A 13,281-nucleotide genomic window follows, 5' to 3' on the forward strand; every position below is an offset into this window, starting at 1 on the left:
GGGTTCACCTATTATAGAGGTCAGAGCAGGTCTAGAATAGACAGGTTTTATTTGAAGGAGGAAGCCATCTCTTCACCAGTGTCCGTTGTTGAGGTGGAATTCTCCGACCACTGTCTGATTTTGTTTTCTCTGAATGTTGCAGAGACCCCCCGGATGGGTAGAGGTTTGTGGAGACTGAATTCATCACTCCTGGAGGAAGCAGAGATAAGACAGTCCTTTGAGGATTTTCTGCAGAGCCAGGTACCATTACTGGATCTCTGTAGCAGTAAGTCAGAGTGGTGGGAGATGTTCAAGAGGAGGGCGGCGAGGTTCTTCCGTGAGCTCTCCAACCTCAGATGCCTGGACAGGTACCGCCTGTACAATGGCCTGAGGAGGAAACTCGAACATCTCGTTTCGACTGGAGGTAGCCGCGAGGAGATCTCCAGAGTGAAATCTTTACTCAAGACGTGCCAGTATGACAGACACGCATCCTTGGTTTTTGAGAGGGATTTCGGGAAGTACCGCTCGCCCGACCCTTACAGAAACTGTAGGATGTCAGTGAATAGTAAAGTGGTCACTGGACTGATTGACAGTACGGGGTCCCTGAATCGATCCAGATCAGGGATTCTGGAGGTCGTCAGATCCTACTACTCGCAACTCTTGGGAAAGAGGGATCTAGATTCGGAAGTGATGTCGGCTTTCCTGGCTGAAGCTGTCCCTGGGCCAGGGGTAGACACCTCTCTTGGCGTTTTGACAGAAGAGATCAGAGAAGAGGAAGTTAGACTGGCGATTGATGGGCTCCGGCCCAAAAAGTCGCCAGGTCCGGATGGATTAACATCTGAGTATTATAAGACCTTCAAGGACCTCTTGAGTCCCCTCTTGACGGAGGTATTAAATGAGTGTCTTTCCTCGGGCACTCTGCCAAAGTCAATGAGGAGGTCGGCCTTGATCATTCTGTCAAAAGGTAAAGACTCGAGCCGTATTGAGAACTGGCGTCCCATAGCGCTTCTCAATACGGACAGGAAGGTTCTGGCAAAAGTGCTGTTTAATCGGCTGGTCAAGTTTGCACCCCGGCTCCTCTCGGGGGCGCAGCATTGCTCTGTTCCAGGCCGTAGCACCTTTAGCGCTGTTCTCGGTGTCCGGGAGGCAGTGGAGCAGGGTAGGGCTGGTCACTGGGAGGGGTACCTGCTGTCCTTGGATCAGGCCAAAGCGTTTGATCGGGTTAATCACGAGTACCTCTGGTCCGTCCTTCTGAGATACGGCCTGCCAGTGGGGTTTGTTGATTGGCTGCGAACTTTGTATGCAGGGGCTGAGACTTTCCCGCTGGTGAACGGTTGGCCCGGCCGCCCTTTTGAGGTGGGGTCCGGCGTCCGCCAGGGCTGTCCTCTAAGTCCCCTGTTGTATGCGTTTGCGATAGATCCCTTCCTTAGGAGGGTTGATTGTGGACCTATAGCAGGGGTCGGGATGGACCGGGCGGTGCCGGAGGCTACCCTGAGGGCAGTGGCATACGCCGATGATGTCACGCTCTTCGTGTCCTCGAGAGAGGAGGCGGAGTTTGTGGTGTCGGAGGTGGACCGCTACTCGGAAGCTTCCGGGTCTATGGTCAACTGGGATAAGTGTGAAAGTCTCTGGTTAGGAAGGGGGGATCCTACGTTTGATCTCCCGGACACCCTTCCGGTGCCCCAAACTTCAGCAAAAGTACTTGGCATCAAATTCGGCCAGGGGGATTACCCCATGCAAAATTGGGTGGACAGGCTGGATGGTGCAACTCACAAGGTAAATCAGTGGAAGGGTTGGTCTTTGACCCTTCGGGAAAGAATTAGCCTGATCAAAACTTACCTGCTCCCGTTATTCATCTACCTGGGCAGCGTATGCATTTTGCCAGAACCTCTCTGGACTCGGGTCTACAACCTGTTCTTCCTAATGTTGTGGGGGAACAGGTTGAACCTGATCAGGAGAGATGTTACATACCGCACGAGGAGACTAGGGGGGTTGTCTATGGTCAACCCCGTGGTGTTTCTTGTAAACACTTTTTTTAAGATCAACATAGGCAACCTCTGGCAAGAGAGGGCTCCTCCGTGGGTCTACTCCTGCAGGGGATGGTTTCGGCCCTTCTTCCAGGAATGGGAGACAGGAGGGCGAGTGAAGGACCTTCGCACGCAGCACGGACATCTCCCGGCTTACGCTACCTTGGTTCTGAAGGTGATACGCCGGTGGGGTCTGGGGATGTGGGAGATCAGGACTCTGACGAGGAGGCTCCTCGACGAAAGAGTCCTGTTGACCCATTTCCAGAAGCCCCTGGCGCTCAAGGACTGCCCAAGTCGGGACCTGGAGGGAGGGTTACGTTTACTGAATTCAACCCGGGTCCCCTTGAAGTTTTGGGACTTGGCTTGGCGCTGCTTTCACGGGAGACTGTATGTAAGGGGTAACTTGAAGAGCAGGCCTCTGATTGACAGGGGTTGCCCCCGTCAGGAGTGCAGCGACGTGCTGGAAAGCATGGAGCATTTCCTGCTTCAGTGCCCCTTTAATACAGAGGTATACCAACGGGTAGGGGTCTCCATAGGCTGGCCTCAGCTGGCACACCTCTCCTATGCGGAGTGGGCTTATGGAGCGTTCAGAGGCCTTGGTGGCAGGGACCGCTGCACTTTATTTCTAGTTAGCCTAGTGGTCAGGTTCCACATCTGGAGTGCACGGTGTTTAATCTCGACGGAGCTGAAAGTCCTCCCCGTGGATACGGTATGTAGGAACATCCTGGGTGACCTGGTGAAGGTGCGTTCTTTGGAGTATGAGAAGCTGGGCACATCTAAGGCTTCTCTCCTATGGAGAGGGCTTGTATTTCGTTAGGGACAGTTTGTTTTTCTTAATTTTCTAGGGGCAGAGTAGGGAGAGAGGAGGGACAGGATAGGGAGAGAGGAGGGATAGGGCAGGGACAGTTTTCCATGAAGGGTCAGACTGAGGGGCAGACTAAGGACAGTCTAGGGCAAATTAGGGAAAGAATAGGGAGAAAATGCAAGGGATAGTACATTAAGATATCTGTGCCCGGCTTATCACCTCCAATCCCGGTGGCGGGCTGTGAGTGCACCATAAAGCTTTTTGTTTTGATTTGGGCAAAATGGAGTGAAGTAGGGCTGCAGGTGAGCCGACCTTAGGCTTTCGGGTTATGTTAATATATATCGTGTATGTCATGTATATTGGTTATTGTATGTTTTATATGTATATATTCACGTTCTGGGTGGTAGTTAGGTTGGGTGGGGGGTTGGGGGGGAGTGGTTTCACGCCTTGAGCCGTAGCCTGGCACGTCCCGAACATTGAACTCTGGGCACGGACTGGTGGAGTGGGCATGGCCCCCAGGCTGCGGCAGGCAGAGTGTTGTACAGTTTATATATATTAAAAAAAAAAACAAAAACCCTGGTGTGGCTTGGCACGTCCTGAACTTTAGAACTCTGGGCACGGACTGATGGAGCAGGCATGGCCCCCGAGCTGCACTGGGGACCCAAAAAAAAAAAAAAAAAAAAAAAAATTTTTCTTTAGTTATTTTTGTATGCCCGTTGGCTTGGTCTTTATTTTCATATTTAGTTAATTATTGGTATATATATATGTTATGTTTACGTTATTGCCTAATTTTGTTTATGATGGGGTTTCAGTGCGGTACGGCTGGACCTGTAGTTTTAGTTTTAGTTTTATCTTCTGGATAGCTGGATGCTCTTCTTTTAGGTATATTGTGTTATGTGTTGAGTGTGTGTGCGAGTGTACGGCAGAGGGGAGGGGAGTCCAGACATGGGGTTTCTTTTGTTTGTGGACCATGGACTCTGGGTGAAGGGCCTTATCTCTGTATACGGTTGTATTATTATTATTTACTATTGTTACAGTTTGCTTTTATTGTTATGTTTCATACTTTTATAATAAAAGATCTACAGGATGGAACTCAGGATCAGTACAGGATAAATAATGTATGTACACAGTGACTCCACTAGCAGAATAGTGAGTGCAGCTCTGCAGTATAATACAGGATATAACTCAGGAGCAGTACAGGATAAGTAATGTATGTACACAGTGACTCCACCAGCAGAATAGTGAGTGCAGCTCTGGAGTATAATACAGGATGTAACTCAGGAGCAGTACAGGATAAGTAATGTATGTACACAGTGACTCCACCAGCAGAATAGTGAGTGCAGCTCTGGAGTATAATACAGGATGTAACTCAGGAGCAGTACAGGATAAGTAATGTATGTACACAGTGTGCCCTCACTGCAGACACGTACCCATGCTGGCGATTATACTGTGCACTGGCAGCCGGGATGGTTCTCCACATATTCCTCTTCCTTTCCGCTTCTGCTTCTCTTCTTGTTTGAAGATAAATGCAGAGTTTTCCTCCTTGGTAATGTTTATGTAGAAGCAGGTGTCTGAGCTGGCCATGATGTGCCGGGGTCCGGGGTTCAGTAATATACTTTTATTGTCCTCTCTCCTCACGCCTATTAAGCACACCCCATACCTAATACACAAGAAGAAGAAGAAGAAGAAGAGAAAAGACTCAGTGCAAGACAGAGAAATATAATCTACCTTGATGCCTACTGACCTTAAAGGCGCACTCCACCCTGGGCTTCTGCATGGCAAGATCCTTTAATTAGAGGCCAGAGCACTAAAGGGATTTATGCGATTACTGGTAGTGCAAGTGAATAGCGATTGCTGTAATACCACACACAGCCCATGGAGCGGCGCTGTTTCTGGAGAATGAAATTTCCCTAATCCCATAAAACCCCTTTAAACTAGATTATGCCTCCTTCTGGTGATGCTGTGCTATTGGTGGGGTCATTATTGTTATGTCCTTACTTCTTGTGGGCATGGAAACCCGCGTATGTGAAGCTCTTTCCAGCGTACTCCATGAAGAATTTGCTGTCTCCCATCCGGATATGATAGACTTCATTGCCGGAGCATCGGCCGTACATTCTCTGCCACTGCTCCGGTGACTGCTGCCCTTCCCTAAGTGTGCAAATAACAAGAATGACAGATGTCACCACAGAAATATACGGGGGAGGACAATGGGCATCCTCTAGGTTTATAGTAGGGACTTGCACAGAAATCCTAGGGAAACTTTACAAGGAAGTCCAAGATTAAACATGGCTGTTTTCTTCATTGAACAGTGCCACACCTGCCGACAGGCTGTGTGTGGTATTGCACCTCAGCCCCATTTATGTCAAAGGGATTATCCCTTAAAATTGACTTTTACCCCTTATCCACAGAAGAGGTGACAAAAGTATGATTGGTGGGGGTTTTCACCGATTCAGAGAAAGGGGGTCCTGCTCCCTCCTCTGCTCCTCACTGTGGACTTACTGCACCCCTCTCAGTGAGGAGGAGGTTGCATGGAGCGGCGGTTGACCATGCGCAGTGCCACTCCATTCATCTTCAATGAAACGAATAGAGTGATGCCGCCCATGTGTGACCAGCACTCCATCCAGTCATGGGGGACATGGAACCCTTATTCTCAGGATCAGTGGGGGTCTCTGCGGTGAGACCCCCACCCATCAGACCTTTATCACTTATCCTGTGGTTAGGTGATAAAAGTTAATATCGGCACAAACCCTTTAATGGAACAGAGTTGCAATACCAGACAAAACCATTGGACAGGTTTGGAGCAGTTAATGGAAAAAAAAGCAACCATGTAGAACAGATATGGCCAAATCCTGATTCCTGAGGGCAAGGGGGTCACATATAGATGGTCTTACTCCATTATAGCAAGAGGAAACTGGCACCTAAGTTATTAGAATAGGTGTGCCAATCACTGTGCCTTCAATCCCCACATGGTTCAGGTAGCTGGCTCAAGGTTGACTCAGCCTTCCATCCTTCCGAGGTCGGTAAAATGAGTACCCAGCTTGGCGGGGGGTAATTAAAAAATTACTTGAATAGCGCTGGGGAATAAGTTGGCGCTATAATAAGAACAAGATTTTTTTTAAAAAATGCCTACAGTGGGAAAGCTCCTTTAACACGCCCCTTCATGACTGGAGAAACAAAGATGGCTGCACCAGCTTCTCTGACTACACTGTGCATAGTATACATTAGTAGTCTAAGACTGGGTTTCTCAACTCCAGTCCTCAGGGACCCCCAACCAGTCATGTTGTCAGGATATCCTATGGTAAGACTACCTGTGGCAATGTCTGAGGCACCAACAATAATTACATCGCCTGGGCAATCCTGAGGAAATCCTGAAAACATGACCTGCTGTGGTCCCTGAGGACTGGAGTTGAGAACCACTGGTCTAAGACACTACAGCTGCTCTGACTGGCCAGGACTGCTCATGGGGGCAGCACTGGTTAACCAAATCAGGGAGTAGTATCTTATGGTCCTTTTACACAGGACCAGCTGTTGGGCCACTGATGCCCAATAGCCGATAGTGATGTCCGCTCCTGTATTGTTACACGGGAGCGAGAATCGCCGATATCGCTCACAGGACTGCCAGAATGCAGGTGGAGCGGGCCAGGGAGCGTCCTCCCCTGTCCGCCTCCATTCACACTAAGCAGACAGTCATTTAAAAGTGAACAGCTGCTGTTTACATCAATTGGCACATCGTTCAGTTTTCTGCATGTGTCTACACGGACGACCATCGTTATAATTCCTGTGGGAATCCAAACGATTCTGAATGATAATCGTCCCGTGTAAAAGGGCCGGTAGACAGATGATGCATACTAATGTGCAGTGTTCTTCAGGTAGTCAGAGAAGCTGGTGTGGCCATCTTTATTTCTCCAGGCCTGGAGGGTCGCTTTACCCATTTCCTCCCCAAGGTCTCAGACCTTCCAAGAAAAGCCAAGCAGGAGGAGTGGTCCGACCTTCTAATCCCATCATGTGCGCAGAGCACGGAGATGAAAGATTCATGGGATCGGCAGCGCTCGGCACTGTATCCACAGACTTCGCTTTCTAGGTCAGTTGCAGTGGGCTCTAGGAAGGGGCATCTGCGGATACATTTCTGGATATGTAATATTTAAAGCCCGTGAATGCAGTATTAATCATTTACATTAGGACTTAGAAGGAGACTTATTATAGGTATACAATGCAAACATCTGTCACTGGTGACTCGGTTACGGCACATCTGCGGAGAGAGAGGGCCGGCTTATATGAGGGGTAGCAGCGGTCCTGCACTCAGATTTACCCCACAGCGAAAAACCACGAAGTAAGGGGGGCTTTACATGGGACGACTGTCATCAGAATAATCACATTTGGGAGAATGATTGTGAACGACCGCCATTCCGTGTAAATACGGCCACCAACGGGGGGCGGGTGTGAATTCGCTCACTAATTGTTTTCTTTCAGCTCACCTAACAAATAGTCACTGGTTGATCAAAAGTCTTCTGATGTAAAGACATAGTTGTTTGCATTTGAACGCTTTGTGAGAAAATTTGCATGGAGATTCCTCTATGAATGATATCTTGGCGAACTAATGAATAATAAGCGCTCTGTGTAAAAGCTCCCAATTCTCGTTCGTAAACTTCAGCGACATTTCTGAGACTGTCTAAACGGTAGTTTCTCGGTCTACAGGTTCCCTACGAGCGATTTCCGCTCTGCTGGACTTGGCCCACCCATGTATTACTGGGCCACCATTCTTGTAATATGTATATATTTGACTAGCAGGAGATCATCATTGGAGCTACTTTATCCCAAGACTGGAGAGAAGGCAGGAGGGGGGTCACATATATCTCTGCCCCTCTGATGAATATGTCACACGTCTTGTACAAGTTGTACCTATACGAAAAATGACACATTTCATAAAGATCCTTTGCCTACACTGCAGATAGTTCTGGCTTCTTACCATTCAGTGCACTACCCACTCCTGGCCTTCAGATGTCGCCCTTGCACTCATTTATCTCATTCCATAAACACTCAGGGATTTAACATTAATACATAAAAGTCGTATTACATATGGAATAAAATTGTTACAGCGCCTACAAATACAATATGGCAATAATGAGACCTGATGGCAACACTCCATCATTCTGACCGGAGATCCAGTTTGATCAGCTTCTGCATGTTGTTCCTGTGCGGATGTCAAAACACACTATTATGATTTTTCTCACCCCTATGGGTGGTATGCGTCTTCCCCAACCTCGGCTCCTCTACCAGAGGCCTGGGAGTAAGCAGAATCTTGGCTGCTCCTAGTTTTTCACCCTTCTAGTGCGATAGTGCGCCGTTGCCCCAGCTTAGAAGTCGCAGCCCCAAGTGCTCCGACCGCCACTGGGACCCCCTTGGCCTTCACTTTCCTTATCTTCTCCAGGTCTTCTTTCAGGTCTGCTGCTTCTCCAGCTTCTTATACTCCTTTCTGATGTTGCAGTCACTTGGCACCGCTACATCTATCACCACCGCTGTCTTCTGGCCCTTGTCCACTACCACAATGTCTGGTTGGTTGGCCTACTTGCTTGTGCCGTTTACTGCCTGCTGTTCCTTCCTGCCACTATGTCTTGGACGGTCGCTGAGGCCTCTCTGTATCTTGTCTAGCGTCGTAGATCCCAACTTCTATGGATCTGGTAATTAGTGTGCTATGATCGCTGCCTCAGTGCTGTCTTTGAGTCTGTCCGCTGGTAGGATTTCCCATTATCAGCCACTTTCCCCCTTAACCTCTACCTGCCGATGATCCACCGCATGCAGGGGCTTATCCTGCCACACTCCGTCTTCCATCTTATTGATGTACTCCTGAATGCTCTGAGTTTCATTTAGGATGGTGGCTTTGACCCCCATCAGACCCCGTCTGCCCCGTATACTAGAAGATGCTATATTATATATATTTGTATATACACACACAGACATATATAGTTATAAACTTACTGCCCCCTTGAGGTATGAACTAGAAGTGTGATAAGAGTGGAGGTGGCAGGGCACACACAGTTTAATGCCAACATGGCATACTTGAACTCTTCTTCACAAACCACATGATCTGAAATAAAAAAATAAATAAACTAGGGAAAAATTCTTACAATAAATTTTTTTAATAACTTTACAGAATAAGGTGCTCTTTCCCTCCATTCCCCCCTTCTTCACCTCCTTTCTAATATACCACTGAGACCCCTAACCAGTTCCCCAGCCCCACTACCATGAACTATTCATCATTTTTGTGAAAGGACCTGTCAAAGAGTGTTCAATTCCCCTACAGCGCCTCCACAGGGGAAATGATGCATTACACCGTACCCGCTGAAATCAAGGTTCTATCAAAGTAATGAGTGGATGAGCTGGGTCCTCCAGAACAAGGTGAGTAGCTATAGTGGGTGCCACCAGGTCCCTCTATCACATTAGACGACACCAGTATTATGAATGGCACACAGTAAGTAGGGACCCGATTAAAGATTTTGCATTGGGGGCCAAGAGCTTCTAGTTATACCTCTGCTCCAGGGAGAAAGCAGAAGCCACTATGGCTTATAGATGGGGGAGTCTAAATCCATGTAAAAACATTACCATTTCCATATTTCTCAAGGACCCCTGGCTTCATAAGCGCATCACCCCCTTAGATGTTTTCTGCTAGAAATTTCTACCTTTTAAGGGTGGCTTCACATGAGCGTGTTTTTGCGTGTACATAGGTGCGCACCCATGTACGTGCAAAAACACGCGTGAATGCAGGTTCGTGCATTGTTTTCAATCGAGCCACGGCTGCTGCCGGCAGCTCCATTGTAAACAATGGTCTGCCGGCACCCCTGCATTGTTTTTCAGGGAAGGGCTTTATATATAAGCCCTTCCCTGAAAAAGAAAGATTTTAGTGTAAAAAAAAAAAAAATTATAAAAAATATACTTACCCTCCGCCGCTGCTGTGTCCCCTGTGGGGAAGAAGAACACATCTGCCGCATGCAGCAGATGTTTCCTTCACCCCCGCTAGTTAAAAGAATTCCCTGCTGGTACATCTGCCACATCTGTGACAGATGCAGCAGAGTAACTCTTCAATTCTCTACCGCAGCTGTCACACTTGTCAGCTGCGGTAGAAGACTCTGCTGCTGGCAATTGATTTAAGGAAAGGGCTTTAAATGTAAGCCCTACCCTGAAAATCAAGCAAAAGTGGTTTAAAAAAACAACAAAAAATAGATACTCACCTTGCTTCAGCTGCCCCCTGCACTGTGGTGCTGATCTATCAGCAGGTGGGGATTTAAAATCCCTGCCTGCTGAAAGAGCTGAATGTGATTGGCTGAGGTGCTCAGCCAATCACAGGAAGCTCTCGCCCGTCATTCATTCGGGGCTCCATTGAGAACAATGCGTGCATTCCCTATGGTGCACGCATGTCCTATCTTTGCAGGCACGCACCTGTAAAGCACGGACATGTGCACACACCATCGGGAATGCATTGTTGCAAATAGAAGCGTGTTTTTGTGCGTGCGTATGCTCGTGTGAAGCCACCCTAAGTGTTTGGCACCAATTTTTAAATAATTCAACACTTCTAAAATAAAAATAATGACTCAACTTTGCAAAATTTCAAGATCTCCTACCGTTTTGTGTATGCAGCTCCTATGCAGACTATTATATCTGTATGGTTACGGACTACAACGAGAGTGGGCAGATGGAAGAGAAAAAGCCGATGGGCAAATTACCTGCAAATTTGACATGGAACTTATTTTCAGGCTTCAGGATCTGGACGTACAGCGGGCAGTTGGGGGCAAAGTCCTTCACGGCCCAGGCTCTCAGGATGGTCTGATGGTCCTAGAGACATGAAGAGGAAATGGTTTCATGCAGTGGAAGAATAGTTGTCCGAGAGGAGTTTTCATGTCGGGTCCTGTTACTGCTGAATTCAAGGCAGCAGCAAAGCTAGTGGTGGTGGGGGACAAGGGGTAAAAATCAAGGATGGGCACACTAGCATGGTGTGGCCCACCCGGTGCGAACCTCACTCTCAATTTTCTCTGCAATGCAGAGTAGGAACCCATAGGCTTCCTGCGCTGCCATTGCCCGTCTTCAGGCAAGATGTCAACATGAAAACCCAGGCGGTGGGATGACATCACTAGATGATACTGCCTGTGCCGGGCCAGAAGAGGACTCTGCGGTCATTGGGGTGAGGGGAGCTTACGTTATTTTTCTGTTGCACAAATTACTTTTTAAGAGGCAATTTGGGGCATTATGACCTTTAGGGGGACACTCTTGGGTATTATTGCCTTATAAAGGGTCACTTGGGAGCATTGTTACCTTTTCAGGGGCATTCAGGGGCACTATAACCTTTTAAGGGAACGCTTGTGGGAATTATTATCTTTTAAGAAGACACTCAGGGCATTATAAGGTTTTAAGTGGGCACTATTACATTTTAAGGTGACAGGGTCATTATTACTTTTTAGGCGGACCCTCGGGGACATTATTACCTTTTAGGAGGGTACTCATTCCCTTCACTGCGGATATTTTATAGGGTTTTTTTTGCAATTCAGTAGCAAACTATACAAGAATGTTGGTTGCAGAGGGGACAAAATTTTTGGCCTAATGGGTTATCGTAAATGGACAACCCCTTCTAAAAACCAACCTTCTCCCAGCTGGTAGGTTATAAGGATAGTGCTGTCCAGCTATGACAACCCCTTTAAGTAGGAAGATAATGGAGAATGATGTGAAAGTTAGTTCTTACAGCGGCAGTGCGATCCACCTCATTCCGGCTACTGAGGATAAAACAAGCTTCGGCGTCGTCCATCCTGTAAGAAGGAGTAACAAGGGGACAAGTAATCAGTTATACATTATGGATCTTTGCCGGCAGTTCTTACCAGTTGTAATGAGAAGCAGAGATAAACTAATGGCGATGCTCCCCGGAACTTGATGCCCTCAGCGGATCTCACCAAACCAGGTAGTTCAGGATTTGTATCATGAAGGCAAGAACCTACCAGACATCAGACTGTTCCATCCAAGGAGCTCCAGCGCTGAAGATCTTCAACGTAAAAGCAAATCTTTATTCAACTATGCTTAAAACCACGTAGATGGATACCAGCTCACATGATAGATGGGCCAACGAGTTACTGACTATCTGTCCTTAACCCTTTCCAATCCACTGTCTGACGTCTGAAGAAATTATGATTTAAGGCTGTACAGCTCCGATGTTGTAAGACGTCTGTCGGGGTTCTCTTACTGTATATTGCCAACCTCTCTGCTGTCGGAGCCTATCCAATATGTCACCTCATGCAGTACTGGCTTTAGCCAGCAGATAGCGCCATTTTATAATGGCAGAAAAAGAGTAAGCCCCCTAGGGAAACTAGGATACAAATTGGATTGGAAAGGGTTAATCATAGCCGTGATTAACCCCTTAGTGTCCTATGGTCCTGGTCTATTTTGGCCATAAAGGACACAACGATTTTTGGCAGATTTTCATCTCCACTTTTCAAAAGCCATAACTTTTATTTTTCCGTCAGCATGGCCGTATGAGGGCTTGTTTCTACGCGGTGAACTTAGTTTTTTTAAATTGGTACCATATTTAGTGTCTCCATATAATGTATTCTAAAACTTTTATTAATTTTATTTGGAGGGCAGGAAGGAAAAACACACCAATTCTGCCATTTGGTGCAAATATGATGATACCAATTTTTTTAGGTTTTTCCCCTTTTGCATAATAAAATCCCTTTTTTAAAAAAAACCAAAACAAAAAAAAAACTACTATTATTTCTTCGCATCGCTACATTCAAAGTCCTATGATTTTTTTATTTTTCCATCGACGAAGCTCTGTGAGGCTTGTTTTCTGCGTGATGAGCTGTCGTTTTTTGGCACCATATTGGACACGCGGCTTTTTGATCACTTTTATTGTGTTTTTTGGGAGGCGAAATGAACAAAATAAGCATTTTAGCTCAGTTTTTTTACACTTTTTATGTCCTTGTGGGGGATTTGAAGCAGATAAACTATAATTGTTATGATAATGCACTACAGAGCTTCTGTACTGCAATACATTACCGCTCACAATGATGATCACAGGCCATGGCAGGCCCAGATGCCATTGTCTGGTGTCCAGCTGCCATGATTACACAATGGAGGGCCGCGGCATGCAAGGGGTTAACAGCGGGCATCAATGTTCTCCCCAATCCCCGCTGTTGCCTGCAGCTGGCTCCCGCTACATGATGCCATGGACTCACTTTTGAGCCTGTGCCATCCACAGAACATATGTTTGCATCCTGTTGCGTTAAGTACCACCCAGCCAGTAAGCAACATATGTCCTGTGGCATTAAGGGGTTAAGGGCAGATAGTCAGACACACATTGGCCTATCTATTGGGGTGAGCTTGTATCCATGTATGTGATTTTAAATGGTCTTTAATAAAGATCTGCTTTTATATTGAAGAACATCAGTGCTGGAGCTCCTTGGACTTCTGCAAGTTACCTGACTCCTATTCTGC

The 13,281-nt window shown here is 47.1% G+C and overlaps 1 protein-coding gene across 6 annotated transcripts in view; it reads right to left on the minus strand.

The window, feature by feature from the left end:
• The window catches only part of KCNT1 (potassium sodium-activated channel subfamily T member 1), a 295,306-nt gene that overhangs the window by 54,693 nt on the left and 227,332 nt on the right, over positions 1 to 13,281 (minus strand). For all 6 annotated transcript variants that reach the window (XM_066580376.1, XM_066580375.1, XM_066580374.1 and 3 more), the window contains 5 exons: positions 11,540 to 11,603; positions 10,530 to 10,638; positions 8,788 to 8,896; positions 4,810 to 4,959; positions 4,242 to 4,471 (listed from right to left, as the gene is read on the minus strand). In XM_066580376.1, the coding sequence (XP_066436473.1) occupies positions 4,242 to 4,471; positions 4,810 to 4,959; positions 8,788 to 8,896; positions 10,530 to 10,638; positions 11,540 to 11,603 (662 nt within the window). The remainder of the gene's footprint in view (positions 1 to 4,241; positions 4,472 to 4,809; positions 4,960 to 8,787; positions 8,897 to 10,529; positions 10,639 to 11,539; positions 11,604 to 13,281) is intronic.

This window comes from Eleutherodactylus coqui, chromosome 10 (assembly GCF_035609145.1).
Source record: "Eleutherodactylus coqui strain aEleCoq1 chromosome 10, aEleCoq1.hap1, whole genome shotgun sequence".
In the NCBI taxonomy this organism is placed as follows: Eukaryota; Metazoa; Chordata; class Amphibia; order Anura; family Eleutherodactylidae; genus Eleutherodactylus; species Eleutherodactylus coqui.